The sequence below is a fragment of the Cydia splendana genome, chromosome 12, assembly GCF_910591565.1.
Source record: "Cydia splendana chromosome 12, ilCydSple1.2, whole genome shotgun sequence".
Classification (NCBI taxonomy): domain Eukaryota; kingdom Metazoa; phylum Arthropoda; class Insecta; order Lepidoptera; family Tortricidae; genus Cydia; species Cydia splendana.
Window position 1 is genome coordinate 10,322,519 of NC_085971.1, and position 13,853 is coordinate 10,336,371.

At 36.3% G+C, this 13,853-nt stretch overlaps 1 protein-coding gene across 1 annotated transcript in view; it reads right to left on the reverse strand.

Annotated features, from left to right (window-relative positions):
• The window catches only part of LOC134795501 (BAI1-associated protein 3), a 125,614-nt gene that overhangs the window by 38,534 nt on the left and 73,227 nt on the right, over positions 1-13,853 (reverse strand). The window contains exon 10 of the mRNA XM_063767358.1: positions 4,152-4,235. Within this exon, the coding sequence (XP_063623428.1) occupies positions 4,152-4,235 (84 nt within the window). The remainder of the gene's footprint in view (positions 1-4,151; positions 4,236-13,853) is intronic.

The window sequence follows — 13,853 nt, forward strand, 5'->3', positions numbered from 1 at the left end:
TCTTTATAATTTCAGGATTTTCTATACAGCACAGAACTTGGCACCCATACTTATACCTAGATCTCAATTCTTTTGTCAGCGAGTCAACCACGACCACGACACATATTCTTAATATTGAATTTGGCTCTCATTTCACATTTATGTTTATGTTGGGATTAGATTTATTCTACAGATGCATTTTTATTTTTCGTTATTTTGTGTAAGTACACAATTTAAATGTAAACTGGAATGGAAATGTGTAGGCACGAACACCAGTCGTAATTTGTATGGAATATTTCCGTGCCATTCAGAACAACAAACAAGCCGTAAAATGAAAAATAAACTCGATTTGATGGCCTAACATGAAGAACGCGTGATATTCAGTTGCCGAGCGCACAATTGAGATTAATCATCTGTGTAAACGCGTCATTAGGTGATCGATTTGATTAGGCTAATAACGGGACAAATAATCACCTAATTACCAAATTATGATTAAAATATTACTGTTTATAATTAGAATATTATGTTTATTACTGCGACGGGTATTGTAATAATTATATATACTTACATATACCGGGTGTGGCCTGTAACATGAGCAAATAATTAAAACATAGATTGTACTCCTCAAACGGTGACACTTTTGTTCAACAACTTTAAAAAATTATGAAGTATTTAGACTCCCTATTTTTCATACAAAATAAATATTATCTTCAATGGACGCCATCGCCACGCCATATCATTGTGATTGACGTTGCTTATCACGCCTTAAACATAACAAAATTCGCAACACATTGCGTCTTAGAATAAACTTTAAAGTGTATTAAAAATCAAACCCCAAGTTATTTTTTAAAGTCGCTGAACAAATGTTGGTCAGTATGAGGAGTACAGCATACTGTTTAATTTTTTGCTCATATTACAGGCCACCACCCGGTATGTGCAGGAAAAGATTAAAAAATTACAATACCTATAATTATACATATTAAGCTTAATTAAAGAACATTTTTTTGACATATGTAACAATTCCTGAACGACTTTCCCAACAGCATCCCACACCACAACGGTTTCTTGTTAAAGAACTAGGAAATGTACTAACAAGAGAGATTTCTACAACTTATTATACAATTAGGTACGCTTGTAACAAACCACCTACTCGTAAGTAGTTGGATAATAAATTGTCTGTAACAGATGATACGACCGCTGAAGAGGGAAAGAGTGCAAACTTGCAATTCATTGCGGCAAAGATAACGTCCATCCAAATGACATATTAGCTCCGAAACGGGGAGAAAGTCGTTTCGCATTTTCATAATATATAAGAATAGGTAGAATGGCAAGTCATTTGTTTCTTGGTATTATTTTCAACCTGTAACATAAGACATACCTACCTATCTGTATAAATAATTAAAGTGACCGTTCCTGCTTAGATGTTTGCTTGTTGTTTGTATAGGTATTTAATCATTTTCAACTATATTTTCAAGAGAAGTTTCTCTATTCGAATGTATTTCTTATCACTTTATGGCACGTAATACCTTAGTGATTAGTGTACTTACTAAAACGATTTTCAAACAGCGTTCATAAACTTTTCACAAACTGCTAGCCTTTCCAAAACTCTACACGTGAAAGCATTCTCTTTTGGAACAATCAAGTTCCAGTTCAAATTCAATAACTGGGTAGGAACAAAGGGAAATAATTTCCGGGCAAAAACTATTTTACTTCATTTACAATGCCGCACTTTGCCGGACGACAGTCGGTTCTATCTACATCTCTGTGTAGAGTAAAGTTACTTATTTATTTGTACGTATACGTATAACGTTTACGAGAACATTATGGATTCCCTGACGGACGGTTGGGGGTTAGGACGGGGATTGTTCTATAAAGCCCAATTCAATCACATCACAACCTGCGCCATTTATTCGTGTTCATTTTCCTATTACTTATTAGCTTATTAGAGTTAGACCAAGAATAGTCTGCAGTGATTTTGATAGCCCACTCAGTGCAAGTGTTATTTATACGTCATAATTTCATAGAAGTTTGACGTTTAAAATAACACTTGCAATGCGTGGGCTATCAAAATCGCTGCAGACTTTTCTTGGTCTTACTCTACGTTCATACTAGTAATTCGATTATAATTTAACCACTCACTTGCTTTTGGTAACTGTAGCTACCAGCGGTCACCCTTATTTTATTATAATAATAGAGGTCACTGAAAAATATCAAGCATGTGAGTGGATAATGCAATAAAAGGCACGACATGTTAAGACATGATACATGATAATTGGTTGATTTAAAGGTTATGAGGAATGAATATTCATATTTTTGACAGCTGCAATAAACCGCGTGGATGTCAAAGGCGTCATGTGAGAATAATCTCGTTGCGGATGTTATGTAAAAAAAATCATTTCCCGGTCGGTACACGTACTTACCCCAAAAATATTTGCGCGTCTCTACATAAATATTTTCAGGGTATTGTATTTCAATTCATTGTTCACGTAATGTTTGGTAGGTAAACAAATAGTTCATATACCACCCGACATTGTTTTATACATTCATATTTTTAGCTAGATTAAGTAATTAATGTAAATATTGTAAATAATTGTATATACCTTGTACCTGTATAACTGTATTTGCATGTACCTACATGTATTAACGCAATAAAAATAAATAAATAGTATTTGGTATTTGACACTAATGCATGAACAAGAAACTATTTCGATATCAATATCATTGATGCATAATGCTCGCAAAAATCTTACTTTATTCATATGATCATGGCAACTTTAAAATCTTATTTTTTCGTGCAAAATAAAATCAAATATATGATAAAAGATTTAATATTATCCACGGTTCATAAACAAATAATTTTAATTTGATAATACGCCTAGTATTTATTTCAAATTTATAAAAGCCTTTTCCCTGAAGTAAAATTACGGCACAGACGATTTTGTAAACAATAATAACAAGTCAGCTTAGTATCATAACCTAAATAAACAAAAAGTCGCTAGGAGTAAAATGGTTTTTGGGCCCAAAAGTTATTTGAACCGTAATTATGGCCTACGGATTTATTCCTAATCAAGAAATGGTCATCTTATATTTTTATCTTCATCTGTACTGTAGTCGGGCTTCAATTTACTCTGATGAAACCGCAGCAGGGGAGTAACAGCGATGGTAAACAATACCAAGCTAGATTGTATTGCAGACCTAATCTCTTGGGGACATAACGTTGTAGATATACTTCATAAGTATAAGTAAACGGATACGCCCCAATTCAATCAACTGGAAACGATGAAGTTCTTGGGGCTAGTTTAGTATGATAGCATATTGTTGTTAGTGGTTAGATATAACATATATATGTTATAATACTTATAATATAGTAATATGTTATGAAAACGAATACTTAAGTAGATAGTTTTAATAAATGTTTTTTTTTGTCCGAAAGTCACATACAACATTAGTCACATGTAACATTGTCCTGTGTAGGAAAGACATAAAAACTTATATATCGCTGTTGGATCGAATTCTCATATTAATATCATCCAGATTTTTAAAACTGGGCCTATTTTTAAAAAACTCTTTTGAACATGAAGGGTCCTGAGGAAAAATGACATTAAAGGCTGTAGCATACCAAATAAATACTACTACTAATGCAAGCTATACTTCGGTATGTTTTTTAAGTAATAATTAAAATGTAGGTAAACGAGCTTGTTCTGGCCTGGTAATTACCGAGAAATTTAAAAAAATGGACTGTCCTAGTTCTGTCTCCTGGACTCTTCACTCATTAACATATGAAATATGACATACATAGATAAACCCTAACTACTCGATTATTTTTGCAGATATTTTATATTCAAGTAAATAGGGCAAGCTTCAGAAAAATCCGTACCTAAAGTACCCAGATGAATTTATTTTCCCTCCATTTGTCGCCGCTATTATACCTGTGAATATACTGGCAAAAAGGCGAGCACATTTTGACGAGAAAATGACGCATGTACTTAAATATATTTTAAGAAAATATCTTAAAGCACTCTTCATTCATTTTTTATTTCGCCCAGAAATTATAAAATACGGCCGTCGAATATTTTGTAAAAAAAATGCGTTTCATCATTGATAAACAAAGCGAGGAGGGCTTATAGCAAAATCTGTGCATTTTAAAAAGGTAGATGAATATCTTGGCTTACCTTATTTCCTTATTAAAGGGACAGCACCGCCAGAAGGCCTTCATCTGCGATAGCTGGCTGAGACACCGTAGGAGGAATTCCAGCCTGCAAATTTATGCAAAATTAATTACAACCGCAAGGACTCACGACAGTTATTTTTATTCATTAAATTTAAAATAGAAATGCAAATAAGTACGTACAATCACGCTCCGCGATTGTTGCGCCATTTAGGGTCATAGCTAAATTGGTTGTTCAATACTGACTCTATAGAATCTCCAATTTAGCAAGATCCCTAAATGGTTGGAACCCTATGCTTCACCTAAAGTCGATACCTCACCTAGCATTCAATATTTTGATTACAAGCAGTTTTATAATTTTTGTTACAAGCTTCTATCGCCAAGTAAATCTTTCTTAATCAGTCATCTGCTCACTGAGGTAATTCTAACGAACACAAACTCCATATTCCATAAGGGAGCGTTGCTTCATCACAGAATTCCTACGGCCACCTTTTGATGGAGATTAAAAGGTGGCATCATGTATTATATATGTTTTGTCAATTTAAGTAGGTAGATATATTACATTTCATCTCAGCGAATATCAAGAACGGGTTCAAACCTTGCTTTCAATAATATTAATAGATCCACACTAACACGGCAAGTTAAAAAGAACCTTGTAAAAACGGAAAAAGTTTTTCTCACAAGATTTGGTACACATTCGACCAAAAAACCCATGTATACTCAGATACCTGCGAGATCAAAGGAAAGTCGAAGATCACGAAGAAATATACGTGTAAATAATGTCGATTGATCTTCACAACTCACACCTCAAGTACCTCAACTTGTGTAACATTCGCGTTCAATTCTTCAAAGATAGCTACAGTGCGGATCAAGCATTTTTTAAGCTCAAGAGACCTTTTTTCATAAATGCTTATGATATATTTAGCATCCTCTAAAAACACGTTTTGCGATTATACTTATAAGTTAAAGTTTATGTACCTACCTATTGACTTTCAACTAACTACTACTAATTACACTAACTATTTTTATAAGTGTTCTGAGCAACAGGGGCGGATCTGAGGCCGAAATCAGACCAAAAACCGGTATGGCAAAATCGGCAATGTCTCAGCTGCAAAGAATATGGAAAGACAAGAATATTCTCAACAAAACCAAAACCAGAATAGTTAGGACCCTTGTCTTTTCCATATTTCTCTACGGGGCGGAAACCTGGACACAGAAAGCGGATCTTCGGAAAAAAGTCGATGCATTTGAGATGTGGGTGTGGCGGCGCCCGAATACCCTGGACGGCACGCCGCACTAATGTATCCATATTAGCGCAGCTCAAATTGGAAAAGGAACCTAGACTATCCACCATCTGTCTTCAACGAGTACTGAGATACTTCGGTCACATAGCTCGCAGAGACCCTGACAACTTGGAGAGACTTGTGGTGATGGGAAAGGTGGACGGCAGACGGCCTAGAGGACCAAGTCCAACGAAATGGTGTGACCAAATATCCGCCCAGATGGACATCACACTAAGCAACGCTTTCCACAAAGCAACCGACAGGGAGAAGTGGAGAGCTGCCATAGGAAAAATTAGTAAGCGGAGTCACGATCCTCAGCAGTGAGGGACCGACTTAGAAGAAGAATTTTTATAAGTAAGTACCTATAATTAAAAATTAAAGGTAGTTACTTAACGGACGAATTAAGAGCGCTATTACATTTCGGCGTTGAGCGAGTTTAGGTATTTTACGCGCTGCGGCAGGCCGTGCGAGCTCAGTATGCCGATCCCTTCTACCACACTCGCACTACAATGATGGATTAAACATTCTTGATCCTTCGCGAAGCATATTGAAATCAACCATAACAACACTAACTGTACTTAACTTTTAAAGTTCTAAAACTGTTATTTGGTAAGTACGAAAATACTAAATGCAGTGCAAATGTACATAGGGGCTGTTCATAAATTACGTCATCTATTTTTGACGATTTTTGACCCCCCCCACCCGAGCTTCGGATGAATCTGTTTCCTCCTACGTCATGTTACCATCATCCGGTGTCCAGACCCCCCCCCCACTCCGCCCATTTGAAACGACGTAATTTGTGAATAGCCCCATACTCGTACTTATGAAGGTATATTACTCGAAAGAAATTATAGGTACCTACTCGCTTATTTACATGTTTCGTCATTGCATTTGGTACCTATAGGTTGTAAAGTTTGTATCAACGAGGGTTTAAAAACGAACTGGTACTGAGGATCTGATGATGATTAAGGTGGTCACGGATACCAATCAACCATGTAGTAACATGATTAGGCTCGTTTGATTCGTCTCAACAAGATCTTTGACACTGAAGATACACAGGGTCTGATGATGGAGCTGGAAGGTGGCCACGGGTACCAGTCTATCATGTAACTAAACAACTTCGTGTTTGGGCTCGTTTGATTCGTCTCAACAAGATCTTTCACACAAGACAGTACTCAGGGTCTGATGATGGAGCTGGAAGGTACCATTACCAATCAACCATGCAACTAAACCACATCGTGTTTAGGATCGTTTGATTCGTCTCAACAAGATCTTTGACACTAGGTGATACTCAGAGTCTGATGATGGAGCTGGAAGGTGGTCACCGGTACCAATCAACCATGCAACTAAACCACTTCGTGTTTAGGCTCGTTTTATTCGTTTCAACAAGATCTTTGACACAAGATAGTACTCAGGGTCTGATGTTGGAGCCGGAAGGTGGTCACCGGTACCAATCAACCATGCAACTAAACCACTTCGTGTTTAGGCACGTTTTATTCATCTCAACAAGATCTTTGACACAAGGTAGTACTCAGGGTCTGATGATGGAGCGCGAAGGTGGCGACGGGTACCTGTCTATCATCATCAGACCCTGAGTAGTATCTTGTGTCAAACATCTTATTGCGACGAATCAAACGAGCCCAAACATGAAGTGGTTCAGTTACATGGTAGACTGGTACCCGTGGCCACAGTCCAGCTCCATCATCAGACCCTGAGTACTAACTTGTGTCAAAGATCTTGTTGCGACGAATCGAACGAAGCCAAACATGAAGTGGTTTAGTTGCATGGTTGATTGGTACCGGTGACCACCTTCCGGATCCATCATCAGACCCTCAGTACTACCTTGTGTCACAGATCTTGTTGCGACAAATCAAACGAGACCAAACACGAAGTGGTTCAGTTACATGGTAGACTGGTACCCGTGGCCACCTTCCAGCACCATCATCAGATCCTGAGTACTATCTTGTGTCCAAGGTCTTGTTGAGACGAATCAAACGAGCCTAAACACGAAGTGGTTTAGTTGCATGGTTGATTGGTACCGGTGACCACCTTCCGGCTCCAACATCAGACCCTGAGTACTATCTTGTGTCAAAGATCTTATAGAAACGAATAAAACGAGCCTAAACACGAAGTGGTTTAGTGGCATGGTTGATTGGTACCGGTGACCCCCTGCCGGCTCCATCATCAGACCCTGAGTACTATCTTGTGTCAAAGATCTTGTTGAGACGACTCAAACGAGCCTAAACACGAAGTGGTTTAGTTGCATGGTTGATTGGTACCGGTGACCACCTTCCGGCTCCATCATCAGACCCTGAGTATTATCTTGTGCCAAAGATCTTGTTGAGACGAATCAAACGAGCCCAAACACGAAGTGGTTTAGTTGCATGGTTGATTGGTACCGGTGAACACCTTCCGGCTCCATCATCAGACCCTGAGTACTATCTTAAGTCAAAGATCTTATTGAGACGAATAAAACGAGCCTAAACACGAAGTGGTTTAGTTGCATTGTTGATTGGTACTGGTGACCACCTTCCGGCTCCATCATCAGACCCTGAGTACTATCTTGTGTCAAAGATCTTGTTGAGATGAATAAAACGAGCCTAAACACGAAGTGGTTTAGTTGCATGGTTGATTGGTACCGGTGACCACCTTCCGGCTCCATCATCAGACCCTGAGTACTATCTTGAGTCAAATAAATACATATAGAATGTCAGGTCGTTTCAAATATTTTTAATCCTGTCCGGTAGTTTATTAAACTGTACCATTATAAATTATAATACTATAAAAACAGTGCTAGGATCAAAGTCTCTCGTTGCGGTTTACACGCACACAGTATAGCGTTTTACACGGCGCCCGCCGCACACAATGATAAGAAACCTCGTCGTCGCCGTTGAAAATGTGCGGAGCCGACCGACACACGTCCTGCCTCTACAAGCTCTGCCGCGGCACTGAGCTGGCGCAGCGCGCGTCATCGGTAATATAGAGTAGTTTTCAAAAAATTGCCAAAAAATTATAGTAGAATTTCATAAACACTAATGTATACCAACAGTATAAGCAAACGTTGCAGATTGCTTGAGTATGAAAATGACTTCGATATTAAGTAGATTTTCGTAGGAATTGACACTTGTTTCGGAGAGAAAATCGAGTTCGTTTTACTTTGATTTTCTCTTTCTCAAAGGTATGTAGGAAAAATATAGTTTGATATGCCTAAAGTACAGGGTATTAGTAATACAAAATAGCCAGGTTTAGCAGAGTAAAATGCTCAACATTTCCAAATAAGAGCTCGCCATTCAGTGCTTCACGGGGTTTTTCGGAAACGACCATCAGAAAAAAAATCATTACTAATTGAATAAGTCCTTTTTCTAATATTTACAACGATATTTATAAAGATAAGAAGACGCTTTTACTGGAACAAGTACTCATTGTTTCTAATAATGAGCGCAAAGTCCTGAATTTCGTCGACTAGTATCATCAATTTTGCATTATTTCGACTTTTCTTGTAAGAGCGCTCTTAATGAAATTCCAAATAATTTTTAGCTGTGGATGTACTTCATAACTGTAGACATGTACATGAGATCAAGATATGTTCAAGTTAAGCTTTGACATTGACACCCTGTAATGTATAGACGAGAGGAAGTGGTGATAAAAAAATATGCTTCTGTATTTCAATTAATTTATTTTTCAACTTTACAAATTATTTAAACGAAATCAAAACGATCACTTTGTTTTACAATTTATTTATATGTATCGAATCCTGCAATGTTAGTTAATGTCTACTAGATGCTTTTAAAACTCGTACGTGTATCATATACGTGTATACGTGTATTCTTATTTTGAGATAAAACGTATTGAAATGACTTACTTTTCGACACAGATTCAAAACAGAACATACAGTGACAGATTTTAGACACAATTCACCCCAACCACAAAACTCCAAACAGGTATGCTTTTACATGCCCCTTTTATAAGCAGTTACTCTGTAAAATTTGTCATTATTAATGATAATGAAACACCGCTTTATACGCGCTCGTTCATTAACTTCAGTGCTTAAATCACGAGGGACGGTTAATGTTTCTTGCTGCGCACACTCAAGATATTTACATTAGACAAATAATTAATATTTTAAGTCAGTTTCCTGTATTATTTTTGGTATAAGTGTTCAAGGTCTTGTAGTCTCGAATTACCATTTTCCTCATTCAATAAGTACGTATTCCAATTGAAATCCTTTTACCAATCATGAGTTTGTAAGCTTGTGATGTGTACGCGAATAATTAATTTCATTTATTATACTTGAGTGGACCATGCTAAGTTTTCAAACCAAGGTAACCAAGGTGTAGGTATATGTACCTAATTAACGATATTGTAGTCGTTCTCACAGCAATCAAAAGACAATTCATGTATTATTTTAATACTTTGCGTAGTAAATTATGTCTCCAATGAACAGCTATGTCATCACAATGAACGTCGAAATTAGTCTAGCTCCGAGCGCAGTCAAGTCTTACTTTCTGAAAGTCCTTTAGTGAAAGAGAAAATCTCTCATTCAATTGAACCTGTAAGTTTTACAAAGTTTCCCTGCAGCTCACTGGATTATTAGTTATCTCGTCTTATAATTGAGAAAGTTAATTAGTTAAATCAACTTAGACGTGGCAGGTACGTATAATAGAAATGTTGTGGAATTAACGGACATTAGTTGTTGTCAAGGAGTTCTAAAGATAGTTCGGTGTGAATTGCAGGTTACACGAGTTTATATAACGACCCTCAGATGGCACAAAAGTTTATTTTGTGAGATCATAAGCTTGGGCAATTAATTTAAACTCCATTTATGTACAAGCACGCGACGAGATACAAATATTTAAACATACCTAATAATATGGCGATGTATCGAAGCTTTCAGTTTTACAAGTGTGCTTGTTTTCATACCAGCTGATGGAATCGCCGCAAATCGGGCTGCGTGTTTTTCTCTACTTAAACGGTTGCCTGTTATAGAATGTACTAAATAAGTCATTAAGTTCCGTTACGTGTACTATCCTATAAGAGAGACCTTTATTTTACGTGTTACTTAGAGATAATGGATTTTCTCTGAACTTCATAAAATATTCACGAATCACAATGTATCCACTGAACTTTGACTACAACCCGATAAGAGTCATTTACGTTTGACATTTTAAGCCTTTTAGTTAGTTTCGGCTTTCAATTGTATTAAGGTTCCCCGTGGATGCCAATTGTGCCTGCCTGAAAAACACTTAGTTGTTGTAATCGTATTACTGAAGGAATGAGATACGATACGACACAAGCGTAGGGACAAATACTAGTGCTTTGGTATGGATATTGGATATTGTATGAGAAGACGCCACGTAGACCATAACACGATTTAGATTTATTTATTTTATCTTAAGCTAATCTCATATGAATTTATGTTATGATCGTCAAACAATTATGGTAATTATAATTTATTGATACAAGCTAGCGCTCTCCCCGTCCCACTTCATGTACAGTCACCTGCAATAATATATTACTCTTCGAAGGCCGCAAAAATATGTGACACGCTCTTATGGCTCTACAAATAAGATCGTGTCAGATATTTTTGCGGCCTTCGTTGTGTAACATATTATTGCAGGTGACTGTACGTCCAACTTGGTTTGAGGCTAGTAAACGTATTTGTATTTGGCTGCTATTTAACTGATCACCAGATTTAGTAAAATTTAATACCAAAAAAATCTATTTTACCACCCTAAAATAATGAATGATCACCAAAATTATAACACCATTTTAATGTGAAATGATTACCAATTTTATTACACTTTACTATCCTTTTAAAGGAAATGACACCAAACTAATCATTATTAACCCAAAAATACTAAATGATTACCAAATTTCAAACCCCATTTTAATGTAAAATGATAACCAAATTTTTACATCTTGCTATCCTATTAAAGAAAATGATACCAAAATAATCATTGCAAACTCAAAAATAGAAATTGACCACCAAAATTAGAACTCCATTTTAATGTAAAATTATAACCAAATTTTTAAATCTTGATATCATATTAAAGCAAATGACTCCAAAATAATCATTGTAAACCCAAAAATAGTAAATGACCACCAAAATTGTAACCACATTTTAATTAAAAATGTGCAAATATTTAATATAATTATCGTTATCCTATTAAATTAATTAATCCACTTCGTCACCTTACTCTAGTAAGGGTCGCAGTTCAAACCTAACCTAACCTAACCCACTTTTCTAGAAGCATTTCTTTTCTGCAAGGGTCGCAGTTCAAACCTAACCTAACCCACTTTTCTAGTAGCATTTCTTTTCTGCAAGGTTCGCAGTTCAAACCTAACCTAACCCACTTTTCTAGTAGCATTTCGTTTCTGTATGGGTCGCAGTTCAAACCTAACCTAACCCACTTTTCTAGTAGCATTTTTTTTCTGTAAGGGTCGCAGTTCAAACCTAACCTAACCCACTTTTCTAGTAGCATTTCTTTTCTGTAAGGGTCGCAGTTCAAACCTAACCTAACCCACTTTTCTAGTAGCATTTCTTTTCTGTAAGGGTCGCAGTTCAAACCTAACATATCCCACTTTTCTAGTAGCATTTATTTTCTGTAAGGGTCGCAGTTCAAACCTAACCTAACCCACTTTTCTGATTGCAGTTTGGTTCTGTATGGGGCGCAGTTCAAACCTAACCTAACCCACTTTTCTAGTAGCATTTCGTTTCTAGAAGAATGATTATTTTGGAGTCATTTGCTTTAATAGGATAGCAAACCTAACCCACTGTTCTAGTAGCATTTCGTTTCTGTATGGGTCGCAGTTCAAACCTAACCTAACCCACTTTTCTAGTAGCATTTCGTATCTGTATGGGTAGCAGTTGAAACTTAACCTAGCCTACTTTTTTAGTAGCATTTCGGTTCTGTGAGGATCGCAGTTCTAACCTTACCTAACCCACTTTTCTGATTGCAGTTTGGTTCTGTATGGGGCGCAGTTCAAACCTAACCTAACCCCCTTTTCTAGTAGCATTTCGTTTCTAGAAGAATGATTATTTTGGAGTCATTTGCTTTAATAGGATAGCAAACCTAACCCACTGTTCTAGTAGCATTTCGTTTCTGTAAAGGTCGCAGTTCAAACCTAACCTAATCTACTTTTCTAGTACCATTTCGTTTCTGTAAGGGTCGCATCGCAGTGCTAACCTAACCCACTTAACTAATAGCAGTTTGACTTACTTTTCTAGTAGCATAACGAAATGCTACTAGAAAAGTAGATTATAGTATAAGTAGGTTTTTTTAGCATTAGAAATAAGGTAAACAATCTTGATGTGTCTTTTAATTTAAAAACACGTTTTAAAAATAAGTTACGGCAAATATGTAACAATTATGAATCTAATACGATCATTTATGTTCTTCTGCTTTCATAAGTAATAGTTATTGATTTTGAAAAGGGTTTTTCAATTAAAAGACATGTCAAGATCGCTTACCTTCTTTGAAGTTCTTTCTAATGCTAAAAAAAGGAACTATAGGTAAGGTAGGTATGCGGTGCGGGGTACGGGGGGTTGAGCGGGAGGGGCTAGTAATTTTGGCATCAGTTTACCTTATTTGGTAATATGTATACATTTTTTGGTAATCATAGTGATTTATTTAGGTGAAAATATCGCATTAATTTGGTCTTCAAGATTTGGTGATCATTAATGATTTTTGGTGATCATTCAATATATTTGGTATTTGAATACAATTTGAAGTGCAGTCGTAATTAAAATGGTGGTACTTTTGTATTTTTAGGCCTTATTTTTTTGGTGTTCAGTAATTTTTTTTGGTAAGCATGATTTTTTTATTTAGGGTACCAAAGTATTTTTTGGTGGTCATTATATTTGTAGCCTTTGTATTTATATTTTTTTTTTTACTTTCACATGATCCGTTTTCTTTCTGTGCGTCTGTAATCAAATCTTGCAAGTTAAATTTGACCCACTTCCCGGTATCCGATTTAGATGAAATTGTGCATACATATGTTGGGTGACAATGCAATATTATGGTACCAATCGAGCTGATCTGATGATGGATACAGGAGGTGGCGATAGGAACTGTGTGATAAAACAATAACGCAACCTAATTGTGTTTGGGGTTTTAAAATTGTCGCGATGAGTATTAATTATTAGATACCTGTGGAAAGAAAGTACAGTCAGGGGCATGGTCTAATAAAACATGGTCTTCTATTCCCAGAATGACACGGGCCTACGTCACAATAACATTGCCACTTTATTTCAACATAACATGTTACATGGGTACATTATACCTATGGTTAATAAGTTAAAATATTTCTTTATAATTTTATAATTTTCATTTATATGTATTTTATCTTAAATTTTACAACAACACGTCATTTTTAATTATTCGTTAGCAATATCTTCCGATTCACGAAAGAAATTTCAGACG